The 13,393-nt window shown below is 33.4% G+C and overlaps 1 protein-coding gene across 2 annotated transcripts; it reads left to right on the forward strand.

Moving 5' to 3' along the window:
- Positions 1-1,120: 1,120 nt before the first annotated feature.
- On the forward strand, positions 1,121-2,742 carry LOC120126411 (GDSL esterase/lipase At4g26790-like). 2 transcript variants are annotated; one of them, XM_039144615.1, is made up of 3 exons: positions 1,121-1,528; positions 1,615-2,103; positions 2,479-2,742. In XM_039144615.1, exons 1-3 carry the CDS (start codon positions 1,124-1,126, stop codon positions 2,527-2,529), a joined length of 945 nt encoding a protein of 314 aa, XP_039000546.1. In that variant the 5' UTR covers positions 1,121-1,123; the 3' UTR covers positions 2,530-2,742. The 2 variants fall into 2 exon arrangements, with proteins under 2 accessions (XP_039000546.1, XP_039000547.1); XM_039144616.1 differs by having other exon boundaries at positions 1,615-2,095.
- Positions 2,743-13,393: the final 10,651 nt, after the last annotated feature.

Here is a 13,393-nt window from a genome sequence, read left to right on the forward strand (position 1 = left end):
GATAAAAATAGACCTTTTACTTATGTAAAAGGTTTTATAGTCCTCAAATTCTTCCGAAAAAATCAAATAAATTTCTCATGACCTTTCACATTTAATTGAGTCCTTAAATTGTGAAATTTAATTAAGATAAATGTTAAAATTATTGATGGTTACGAGTTTGGTCGAGTCAAATCAAATTTTTAGTCAACCTAAATCCGAGCTAAATGTTATACCTCTCACCGGACACTCTTGTTGGTTTAGGGAAATTTTACTCAATTCAAACCTTGACCCAAATTTTAAGATAAAAATTCAGATATGACATGACTCAAATGTAAAAAAAAAATTATTTTTATTCGATAAAATATGGATCTAATTAAAAAATAAAGAGGGATAATATAGTAATTGTCTATAAATATATAGAGGAAAATTGTACTATCATCTCGAATCGTGTCGAATATTTTTCACCATAAACTCGAATCTGACCTAACTTCATCATTTACAAAATCTGATCTAATCCTATCAGAATCTAAATTTTAAAAAGATATCTAACCTTCCAAAATTGAAACACATTGATTTCAAATAAAATTATCTTTCAAATTAAAATCGGTCATGTATTTGTCAAAAAGAAAGGGGAAAAAGGTTGAAGTAATGACATCTTGTGTCACATTTGACTTGTGACTCAAGGTTCATGTTGCATGCTTACTTTCTTGCCACGGAAACTGCCTAAAAGGCTACAACAGAAAAAGAAGAGATTTTTCTGGGTTTCTTGTAAGCGTTACAACTGCATGGAAAAGTAACTTTTAAAGGTGTTTGAAAGCAATTGATCCTTGATACATTTGCTCAGCTTCTCATTTAGATGTTCATACATCATTTTTTTTATAAATTATGTTATTCGAATTCGATTAAATACGAGTAAATGGCCCATACAGATATGATCCATCATCATTGATATAAATATTATGTGGGGATTTGCCATAAAAATTAGTTGATCCCTGCAAATTGCAAAAAAATTGTCTTAAATATAATGCTTTCTGCCACCTAAATTTGAAGTCTCAACAAACCTCATCTGTCTCATTAACTCTCCCCCATTCTTCACTTCATTAACAATCACACCACCTTTCACCCACTACTTGCTTTGTTATTCATGTACAAAAGCAGCAGATTTTGGAATGAAAACTTTATTATGGCAATTAAGGCTGTCACGTTGTTGATCTTCGTTTATCTACTTGTGGAAACCCCAGGAGTAAGTGCAATGGTGCCTGCAGTTATCGTGTTTGGAGATTCGACGGTCGACCCGGGGAACAACAATCAGATATCTACTGTTTTGAAGAGCAATTTTGCTCCGTACGGTCGGGATTACTTCAGTGGTCAGCCGACGGGACGTTTTTCCAATGGTCGGATTGCCACGGACTTCATTTCGGAAGCCTTCGGGATCAAGCCGACCATACCTGCGTATTTGGATCCCAAGTTTGACATAAGAGATTTTGCTTCCGGTGTCTCATTTGCTTCAGCTGGGACCGGTTATGACAATGCAACCTCCGATGTCCTGGTAAGTCGAGCCATGCCTGGCCAATGTTTATACGGTCTTACCGAAGATTTAAGTCTCGTTTTTATTTTTCCCTCTTGATTTTGCAGTCAGTGATACCATTTTGGAAGGAAATGGAGTACTACAAAGAATATCAGAGCAAGCTTAGAGGGTACTTGGGCAATGATAAAGCTAATCAGCTTTTGAGTGAATCATTGCACCTTTTAAGCATAGGAACCAATGATTTCCTAGAGAACTACTACACATTTCCAACACGATCTTCGCAGTATCGGGTCGATCAATACGAGGATTTCCTGATAGGAATAGCCAGCGATTTCATCATGGAGCTTTACAAGTTGGGAGCTCGGAAGATAGCAATAGGTGGCCTTCCTCCGATGGGATGTTTACCGCTGGAAAGAACGACGAATATCATGCATGGAAGCGCATGTATAGAAGAATATAACAATGTGGCTAAAGATTTCAATGTAAAGTTACAGGCTAACGTCGCTGAGCTGAACCGGGAACTACGTGGAATTCAAATCGTGATGCCGAACCCCTACGACAAGCTCTTAGAAATGATCCAAAACCCGGGTCTTTCGGTAAGTCTTCAACAAGAGTTTACAGTTTTAATTAGTCGCAAGATAAGGATATTAATATCCAGTTATTGAACTTCATGCATAAAAGTGGCAAAGACATAAGGCCAACATAAATTACACAACCATACTTCAAATTGCAAAGGACCACTTCCATTACTGTCATACGCATACTCTTTATCCAGTTACAACATCCATACATATAACCATGAAAGTATGCACCGAGCATAGTCAAGAATGAATGAAAACAAGTCATTTTAGGTCCCCGCGTCGAGCTTTCGCTACTGTTTTCGACCAGCATGAGACGCAGTGTCAGCGCACATGCATTAAGTCGTGTGTTTTAACATATTTTCTCTTAATGAAATTTCTACAACATGACAGGATTTGAAAATGCAGAAACAGCATGCTGTGGGACGGGATACTTCGAGATGAGTTACCTGTGTGATAGAATGAACCTATTTACATGTTCGGATGCCAATAAATACATATTCTGGGACTCATTTCACCCAACGGAGAAGACGAATTTCATTATGGCCGATCATGTCGTCAAAACTACCCTTGCCGTGTTCCAATAATTACTAAAAAAGCATAAAACAAGAAACACTTGTTCATTGATGCTGAACTCGACATACTATTATTATAATGATTACAACAATAATTTTATTTGTAGCATTTTGTATCGATAGTTTCAAGGTCTGAGTATCAAACCCACAAAACCTTTGATCTATCAACTCAATACGGAACATTGTGGTTTAGAACATTTATGAAAAGTCACCAACTAAAGAACAGCTCTAGGAGCTAATACAGATGCAATCTTACGACGAATCTGGCTCAAGATTGCTTAATGTAGAATTGATGTTCTTGTTGGGCAAAACAAATTTTGATCATGTTCTGTTTACCGATAAATTTGTAACACCCCCACCCGTACCCGACTTGGATTCGAGTCTGAGGTGTCACATTGACTTTTTCAAAACATTTACTTGTATATAAAATAGTGAGTAATTTAAAACTTTTATACATATAGCTTATTCAAAAGATTTCCAGAACTATTCAGAGCTTAAATGTTTTTGCAAAACCGTTCAGTGCATATACAATTCAGACATTTATTTACATGCCAACCATTTTCAATGTACAGAATACATCTAATTCAAAACATCTTTTCTGATCTGATCTGCGGTAAGAAGTAACTGACCTGTCTTGTTCCATATTGCTCTTTACTCTTCTCGAAACCTACGTGTGAAACAATCACACGCTAAGTCGTTGACTTAGTGAGGCATATAAACATATAATAAAAACCATCGAACATTTCATATAACAAAACACATACCTGTACAAATACTATCATTATCATTAACATATCTATCATATAATATCATACATTTTTCCAATCAATACCCATTTCATCCGATGAATATGTATTCTAAACATTTGATCATGACATTTCAATATGCATGTATCTATTACACGATAACATATATAATCATATCATGCACATACGAAACTTACCTTCTTGTACCACTTTCACTTTAAAGTTTGTATTTCAATTGCCCATGTATATTATTGAGAATAGAGGTATGTGAGTACATTGAGGTTGTGCACTAATGCTGTCACCACAGCTCGTATCAATTCCCTCATAGGGCACCGAACCTTAGTTCAGTATTCGTCCCGTAGGACCACTATGTCCCGAAGGACCACTGTATATGTCCCGTAGGACCACTATATCCCGAAGGACTACTCCTTAAGAACCACATACATAATACAATGGCTCCAATAACTGTACCGAAGTACTACATATAGGTTCCACATAATACATACATGTCCCGAAGGACCACGTAGAACCCTTGACTCTTGGCATGCCAACTATACCTATAGCTCTCATATCATACTATGGGCATTATTCTTATGTTTCATATCACTTGTTCCTTTTCTTCTGTCACATACCATATGTATGTGTGAACATACATCTCATATCATATAACCTTTATCTCAAGTGCATGTAATCACGTATTACATGTAATCACGTAGATCATTCATATGGATTATATCATTTCTCATTTTCATGTAACACACATGTCATATCTTATTCACATATGGTCATATATACATCATATCACCTAGAATAACATATAAACTTATACATATATTCATGTACATACTTTCATATAGTTCGTATATCAATGCCCTATAACTTATCTCATTATTATATCCTAGTTTCATATATTTACTTAATTCAATTTCACATAACTTGTACCTATATATATTCTTATAACTTATCATCACATAACTCCCATAACATCTTCCTATAGCTTCATAGATCTTTACTATATGACTCATATATTATATGTTCATTTAAGCCCATAACTCTTCCCATATAGCTTATCTTACATGTTCATATAATCACTTCTGTCAATGTCTCCTAATTTATATATTTTCATATTGTCCTATAGGTCAATGTTATTTAACTTGTCTCACTTTCATTTCATCTCATAAGTTGGTTATACTAATTCTCATATATTTAACTCGTGTAATTTATATCTTGTTATTATATCCTCAACTAGACCTATATCCACATGTTCATAATCACATAACTTATATTCTTTCATATAATCACATATGTCTATGTCGTTTAACTTATCATTTATATCTATATCATCTATTTTATATCATTTTCTCTTGCTATCACATAAGTCCTTGCTATTTTACATAGTTCGCGATCCTATAGTCAATTATAATAGCATATGTTTATCTTATCTAATATCATATAGTTCTTTACTTATGTCTTATATCACATATTTATATTAAAACTTATATCACATATACTATTTAAACCAGTTCACATAGCTTATCACACTAACATATATTCATTCAATTCATGTAACATATGCAATACATATAACATATGTACCCATTTTCATGCACTCATGCAAACATAAGAATCACAATTCAAATAACATTTTTAGGAGTCCCTTCTTACCATAGTGACTCCATCACTAGCTCATCGCTAGCCAATGTTTATTTGGTACATAAGTACAATTTAAATTGCACTCACCTGGGCCTCGTTGTTTTGAATCAATCCTAATCCTTAGTTTGTTCCGGGACAAGCTTTCATTCTATATCTACATAATAATACATTAATACTTATTAGTATACTGATTGATATATTCGAAACTATCACTCCTTAGGCTCAGAGAAAAGCCAATTTCATCTTTTAATGAAGGTATGCATCGATGCACTACTGATGCATCGGTGCATAAAATGCATTCGATGTTTTATTATTATAGAGATGCATCGATGCATGACTTATGCATCGATGCATGACTTATGCATCGATGCACTAATTGCATTCGATGTTTCTATTTTAAAAGAGTGCATCGATGCATTACCAATGCATCGATACACCTTCAAACAATTTCTGGGTTTTAACCTTGATGCATCGATGCACTATGAATGTGCATCGATGCACTCTGCCCAGAATCCTCTTTTATGCCCGAAAATCCACTCTTTTCAACTTAATACTTCATATATCATCCCCTTTCTTATTTTTAACTTACATACTCATATTCAAACTCATTCCTAATCATTAATCACCTCCTTAACATCAAAATCCTATTCTCCATATATAATTCAAGAATTACACTAAATTTTCAACATGTTCCAAATTCAATTCTATTGCTTCTAGCTTCTTAATTATACCCTTGACAAGTCAAATTCATCTTTAGAACTTCAAAAACCTTTCTATAACAAAATTTCATTTCTACACCCTTCATATCATTTCCTTTCTAATTCTCTATTCTTGATGTTTAAAGCTTATATAGCTTTCCTTAAGCTTATATAATACTCCAAGAATCAAAATCAACTTATAAATCCAAGAATTAAACAGCTGAAATTAAACTCACCTTTAAATGAGGCTTACGGGGAGAAGAAGAAGCTGGAGAAGAAGACTCTGGATAATTCTCTCCTTTCCCACGTGGTTTCCTTAAAAAGGGAAAATAAAAATCTTCTCTTAGAAAAGACCATAACACCCTTGTTATTTTCCAGCTTTACTACTAAATCCATGAACTTTTAATTTATTTCGAAATCAAGCGCATAGTTTTCAAAATTTGCAATTTAGTCACTGACCCTGAATTTCAAGATGTTACAAATCTCCCCTCCTTTAAAGAAAATTTGTCCTCGAATTTTCACTGAACATATCAATAAGAACATATCTTCTAATGTTCTCATACTACATCTTTCACTTAATCTTTCCTTCCTTTATTTCTTCAGTTGTCTTTTCCTTTATACATTCATATACTGACACTTATCATATAAACAGTAACTAGCAACTTTAATCCATTTATGTCTTCTCTCTCCTTCCTTTATGCATTTTCCTTTGACCATTTCTGAAATTTCATATAATGTCACTAATCACATAGACGGTAACATCAATTTTCATCACTTAACATCATAAATTCATCTCTAAATACTTTATAATAACCAAATTCATTTTCCATCATCATTTAACCAAGAATACGGCCTTAAATCTTCTTAAATACGATTGAACATACACTTTAAAGAATCTTTTCACATCACCTTGCACACTTGTCTTATTTGTATATCAAAATTGTCATCTGTACTTCCATATTTATCGTATTTGATCCTTTAAATCAATCCCTTTCATTTCTTTATTCCTTATTCCTTATACATAAATCATATATTTCCTTTCATGTTCACATACTCTTGTCTTATCACTTATACTCATCTTTATGTACCAATCTTCATTGCATCCTCATTACTCTAATAACCCATTTCTTATACATAACTTCATTCTTTATCATTTCTTATACTTGTATTTTCCTTCCTGAAGGTTCCATGCAAATACTTATCTCTGTTTCTACATCATAGCTATCTGCTCAGAATATACAACTATATTCAATTCACATCATAATCAATTAACTCAACTTTATCTTTTCCTTCAATCTTATAACTCTATCACCTTTACTATGACAACTATTCAATAACATTTGTTCAATCTAGGGCACAAGTCCTAATCATCCAATCATATACATCCCGAAATTTCCGTTGTTCAAACTCAACATTATGACTTTCTTTGTCTTATAAACTAATTATCGATATACACATTCTCAAACTCTTCTTATCAATTCTCAGTTTTACTCAAATATACAATTGTATCCAGATTCATTCCATATTTGATTATCATATCCCGACAATATCTTACATTCTTATACTTCTCGTACATTCCCATCATATATTCTTGTTAGCCAACGCTAACTTTTTCTGTCTTAACTGCAAACCCTTATCATATAAACACTCTGGCTTATACACAATGTTATCCCTTCATTTCGAACTCATAAGCTCTGACTTATACATCTTATACGCTTGTCACTAACATACTTATTCTCGAACTCTTCTACCAAATCTTACTACATCATTTGATCTTTTTAACGCTCTTATGGTGACATTTGTTCACCATATTCTATCTTATCCACATACTAACAAAACTAATTCATATAACTTTTCCGATTCAACACAATAAAGATCTTCTATCACTATTCTAATATGATTTCAACTTTCTGAAATCAACCTTTAATCTTATAAGACACTTTTTGAGGTTTCTGCTCTTCATCCTGCCTGGCCAGGGCAGGTGAATTGCTATCACCATCAGATTTGTCAGTTATCGATTTACTTTACTTTGACAATTTCTATAATCAATTCTTACTATCTCATACAAATCTTATTCTATTAGCAAGACAGTATACTCCTTACACTATCAGATCAGAAATTTTCACCTTTAGTTGGCATGTACACATTTTCAAACCTCCTTTGACTTCGGTTTAAGCCTAGAATTGGCTAAACCTTAGCTCTGATACCATTAAACGTAACACCCCCACCCGTACCCGACCTGGATTCGAGTCTGAGGTGTCACATTGACTTTTTCAAAACATTTACTTGTATAAAATAGTGAGTAATTTAAAACTTTTATACATATAGCTTATTCAAAAGATTTCCAGAACTATTCAGAGCTTAAATGTTTTTGCAAAACCGTTCAGTGCATATACAATTCAGACATTTATTTACATGCCAACCATTTTCAATGTACAGAATACATCTAATTCAAAATATCTTTTCTGATCTGATCTTCGGTAAGAAGTAACTGACCTGTCTTGCTCCATATTGCTCTTTACTCTTCTCGAAACCTACGTGTGAAACAATCACACGCTAAGTCGTTGACTTAGTGAGGCATATAAACATATAATAAAAACCATCGAACATTTCATATAACAAAACACATACCTGTACAAATACTATCATTATCATTAACATATCTATCATATAATATCATACATTTTTCCAATCAATACCCATTTCATTCGATGAATATGTATTCTAAACATTTGATCATGACATTTCAATATGCATGTATCTATTACACGATAACATATATAATCATATCATGCACATACGAAACTTACCTTCTTGTACCACTTTCACTTTAAAGTTTGTATTTCAATTGCCCATGTATATTATTGAGAATAGAGGTATGTGAGTACATTGAGGTTGTGCACTAATGATGTCACCACAGCTCGTATCAATTCCCTCATGGGGCACCGAACCTTAGTTCAGTATTCGTCCCGTAGGACCACTATGTCCCGAAGGACCACTGTATATGTCCCGTAGGACCACTATGTCCCGAAGGACTACTCCTTAAGAACCACATACATAATACAATGGCTCCAATAACTGTACCGAAGTACTACATATAGGTTCCACATAATTACATACATGTCCCGAAGGACCACGTAGAACCCTTGACTCTTGGCATGCCAACTATACCTATAGCTCTCATATCATATACTATGGGCATTATTCTTATGCTTCATATCACTTGTTCCTTTTCTTCTGTCACATACCATATGTATGTGTGAACATACATCTCATATCATATAACCTTTATCTCAAGTGCATGTAATCACGTATTACATGTAATCACGTAGATCATTTCATATGGATTATATCATTTATCATTTTTCATGTAAACACACATGTCATATCTTATTCACATATGGCCATATATACATCATATATCACCTAGAATAACATATAAACTTATACATATATTCATGTACATACTTTCATATAGTTCGTATATCAATGCCCTATAACTTATCTCACATTATTTATATCCTAGTTTCATATATTTACTTAATTCAATTTCACATAACTTATTACCTATATATATATTCTTATAACTTATCATCACATAACTCCCATAACATCTTCCTATAGCTTCATAGATCTTTACTATATGACTCATATATTATATGTTCATTTAAGCCCATAACTCTTCACATATAGCTTATCTTACATGTTCATATAATCACTTCTGTCAATGTCTCCTAATTTATATATTATTTTCATATTGTCCTATAGGTCAATGTTATTTAACTTGTCTCACTTTTCATTTCATCTCATAAGTTGGTTATACTAATTCTCATATATTTAACTCGTGTAATTTATATCTCTTGTTATTATATCCTCAACTAGACCTATATCCACATGTTCATAATCACATAACTTATATTCTTTTTCATATAATCACATATGTCTATGTCGTTTAACTTATCATTTATATCTATATCATCTATTTTATATCATTTTCTCTTGCTATCACATAAGTCCTTGCTATTTTTACATAGTTCGCGATCCTATAGTCAATTATAATAGCATATGTTTATCTTATCTAATATCATATAGTTCTTTACTTATGTCTTATATCACATATTTATATTATAAACTTATATAATCACATATACTATTTAAACCAGTTCACATAGCTTATCACACTAACATATATTCATTCAATTCATGTAACATATGCAATACATATAACATATGTACCCATTTTCATGCACTCATGCAAACATAAGAATCACAATTCAAATAACATTTTTAGGAGTCCCTTCTTACCATAGTGACTCCATCACTGGCTCATCGCTAGCCAATGTTTATTTGGTACATAAGTACAATTTAAATTGCACTCACCTGGGCCTCGTTGTTTTGAATCAATCCTAATCCTTAGTTTGTTCCGAAACAAGCTTTCATTCTATATCTACATAATAATACATTAATACTTATCAGTATACTGATTGATATATTCGAAACTATCACTCCTTAGGCTCAGAGAAAAGCCAATTTCATCTTTTAATGAAGGTATGCATCGATGCACTACTGATGCATCGGTGCATAAAATGCATTCGATGTTGTATTATTATAGGGATGCATCGATGCATGACTTATGCATCGATGCACTAATTGAATTCGATGTTTCTATTTTAAAAGAGTGCATCGATGCATTACCAATGCATCGATACACCTTCAAACAATTTCTGGGTTTTAACCTTGATGTATCGATGCACTATGAATGTGCATCGATGCACTCTGCCCAGAATCCTCTTTTATGCCCGAAAATCCACTTTTCAGCTTAATACTTCATATATCATCCCCTTTCTTATTTTTAACTTACATACTCATATTCAAACTCATTCCTATTCATTAATCACCTCCTTAACATCAAAATCCTATTCTCCATATGTAATTCAAGAATTACACTAAATTTTCAACATGTTCCAAATTCAATTCTATTGCTTCTAGCTTCTTAATTATACCCTTGACAAGTCAAATCCATCTTTAGAACTTCAAAAACCTTTCTATAACAAAATTTCATTTCTACACCCTTCATATCATTTCCTTTCTAATTCTCTATTCTTGATGTTTAAAGCTTATATAAGCTTTCCTTAAGCTTATATAATACTCCAAGAATCAAAATCAACTTATAAATCCAAGAATTAAACAGCTGAAATTAAACTCACCTTTAAATGAGGCTTACGGGGAGAAGAAGAAGCTGGAGAAGAAGACTCTGGATAATTCTCTCCTTTCCCACGTGGTTTCCTTAAAAATGGAAAATAAAAATCTTCTCTTAGAAAAGACCATAACACCCTTGTTATTTTCCAGCTTTACTACTAAATCCATGAACTTTTAATTTATTTTAAATCAAGCACATAGTTTTCAAAATTTGCAATTTAGTCACTGACCCTGAATTTCAGGATGTTACAAAATTAGTGTCGGTAAACTAATCGTAGGGATTTCTGAATGTCTTTCAGAAGTTCGGGGATGTCATAACCCAACATGTCATCAACAGCTTGAGTCATTTTAGGTTTTAGTTTCTCGAATTTGTCGAAGTTGTAACCACTCAAAACCTCCCCAAAATGTTCCACATTTGGAAAATCCCCTGGTGGTAGGTGATGATATCTTTGAACCTGTATAATAAATAGATATCTGTATAAGCATTGATGCATGATAAAAGAATAGTGTGTGATGAAAACTTGCAATATAGGCACGCATGTGCTAAGAGAAGAGAAGAGATATAATACTTTTCTGAATTCGGATTCCAAATTATCAATTAGTTTCTGTTGATGTTAGGCATCCGGTAATTAAACTATCTCGAAAGCCTGGTAGCTCAATAGAAGCTTCACACCTGCAGACATCTGTGCAACACTGAGATCTTTCATACAGAAGCTTACCTCAGTGCTCCAAATTATGTCGAATCGATTGGTTCAGAAACACCATGCTAGTAATCATTGGGACATCTGTCTTTTATTTCTAGATTTCTTTTCATTCTATGATTGCCATTGCTTTGTAAAATTTTCCAGGTTTTATCAACAAATTCCAATTTCATCTTTTCAAACTTCTGCTTTATTTGTTTTTATAAACATGTTAGAAGTACACTAACATAGTCCAAAAGAAAGCAAAAAATTTCTTGATATTACTTTGAGTTAGACTTTTAAGTGCAGGGACTCCAAAGTGAGCCATTATATCAATGCTAATGATCATTGATGACAAAATATTTGTGATACAAGGAGAATAATATATTGATGACAATTAAGTTCGCTCTCAAGCACATTTCAAGATTTCCTCAGAAATGAAAAAAAGAAATTTCACTGAAAATAAGAAAAATAATATAAGGGTAAATCCCATATGAAAGGGTTGCTCTAAGGCATTTAAGGTAGAAACTCGGAGGAAATGTGAGAAAATGGTCGAGCCCGATTTGAGAAACAAAGGAAGGATGAAGACTCAGGCAAAGACAAAGGTTCACTAAAGAGAGCAAAGCAGAGGGTTATAAGATAATGGGTTTCACAATACTAAAATGACATCATGCATGCATATTTAGGTATTTGCACAATAGGAGCATACACATTCATTCTTTTACCAAGTCTTAAATGTTTGACAGGATTCAAAAGGTTAACGAAGATTTCAATCTACATTTTTACCCTTGAAAGAAGTGGATCTCAACAAAGAATTAAGGACCTTCGGGTCACAACCTTTGGGAACCTCAAAAACATTTCATTGACATACGATAATTCTTTTACAGGTTAATTCCATCACAGAAGGAGATAGATCAATATTTGCAGTATAGAGTTCATAATGAGAATAACTCATCCGATGAGGGAGAAGAAGTTCATAATGAGAAGAACTTGTTTAACCTTTCGAGTCCATCAGATAAGGAGGTGGATTAGTATTCCCACAGAAGAAGTTCATAATGAGAAGAACTTGTTCAAATCTCGGCTCATATATCACATACAGAGTTGGATCAACGTCACATTTGCCCGATTTCATCATAGAATGAGGTGGGTCAACATTCCCAAAAAAGAGTTCATAATTAGAAGAGCTCATCCCAGGAGAGTGAAGAGTTCATAATGAGAATAACTTGTAGCTCAAGAATCTCAATAGTGTAGGCCGGATAAAAATTGGTGCTTAATATCTTTGTTTCATTCCCATTTCACATCAATGAGCAAAGAGGGGCAATTGTAATCACCATATTTTTACCCGACCATTATTATTATTATTATTATTATTACTACTACTATAAGACCCGATTATTACAAATGGCCCAAAATGAACCCAATTACAAACCCATTTTTGTTGAGCCTAAATTAAGACCCTAAGCCCATATCCTTAACAAAAATTGTTTGACATTACCCCTAATGTTAGGGTTAGTCGTCAACGCCAACACCAAGGCCATTAGCTATCGACTCGCGTCACTGACCGAATCTATTACACATCTAGATGTGCTGATCTTCAAAGCCGCCATCAAGCCGGAGCCACCAAACCGGATTTCATCAATTCTAATGCATTTAATGCCTCGCTTACTGAGCAAGGGATTCATGTCCTTCATCTGCCGTTCGTATGGGCTCTACAACCACCATGCATGAGCAACAGAGAAAATGGCAGAAAGTAAGTA

Source organism: Hibiscus syriacus, unplaced genomic scaffold, assembly GCF_006381635.1.
Source record: "Hibiscus syriacus cultivar Baekdansim isolate YM2019G1 unplaced genomic scaffold, ASM638163v2 tig00110458_pilon, whole genome shotgun sequence".
Lineage (NCBI taxonomy): Eukaryota > Viridiplantae > Streptophyta > Magnoliopsida > Malvales > Malvaceae > Hibiscus > Hibiscus syriacus.

What these genes read in the sequence shown, in the direction of transcription:
- LOC120126411 (XM_039144616.1), top strand. Translation starts at nt 1,124, where the DNA reads ATGTACAAAAGCAGCAGATTTTGGAATGAAAACTTTATTATGGCAATT. An exon ending in ATGCAACCTCCGATGTCCTG is followed by an intron (nt 1,529 to 1,614) that starts GTAAGTCGAGCC and finishes TTGATTTTGCAG; the next exon opens with TCAGTGATACCATTTTGGAA. An exon ending in AGAAATGATCCAAAACCCGG is followed by an intron (nt 2,096 to 2,478) that starts GTCTTTCGGTAA and finishes ACAACATGACAG; the next exon opens with GATTTGAAAATGCAGAAACA.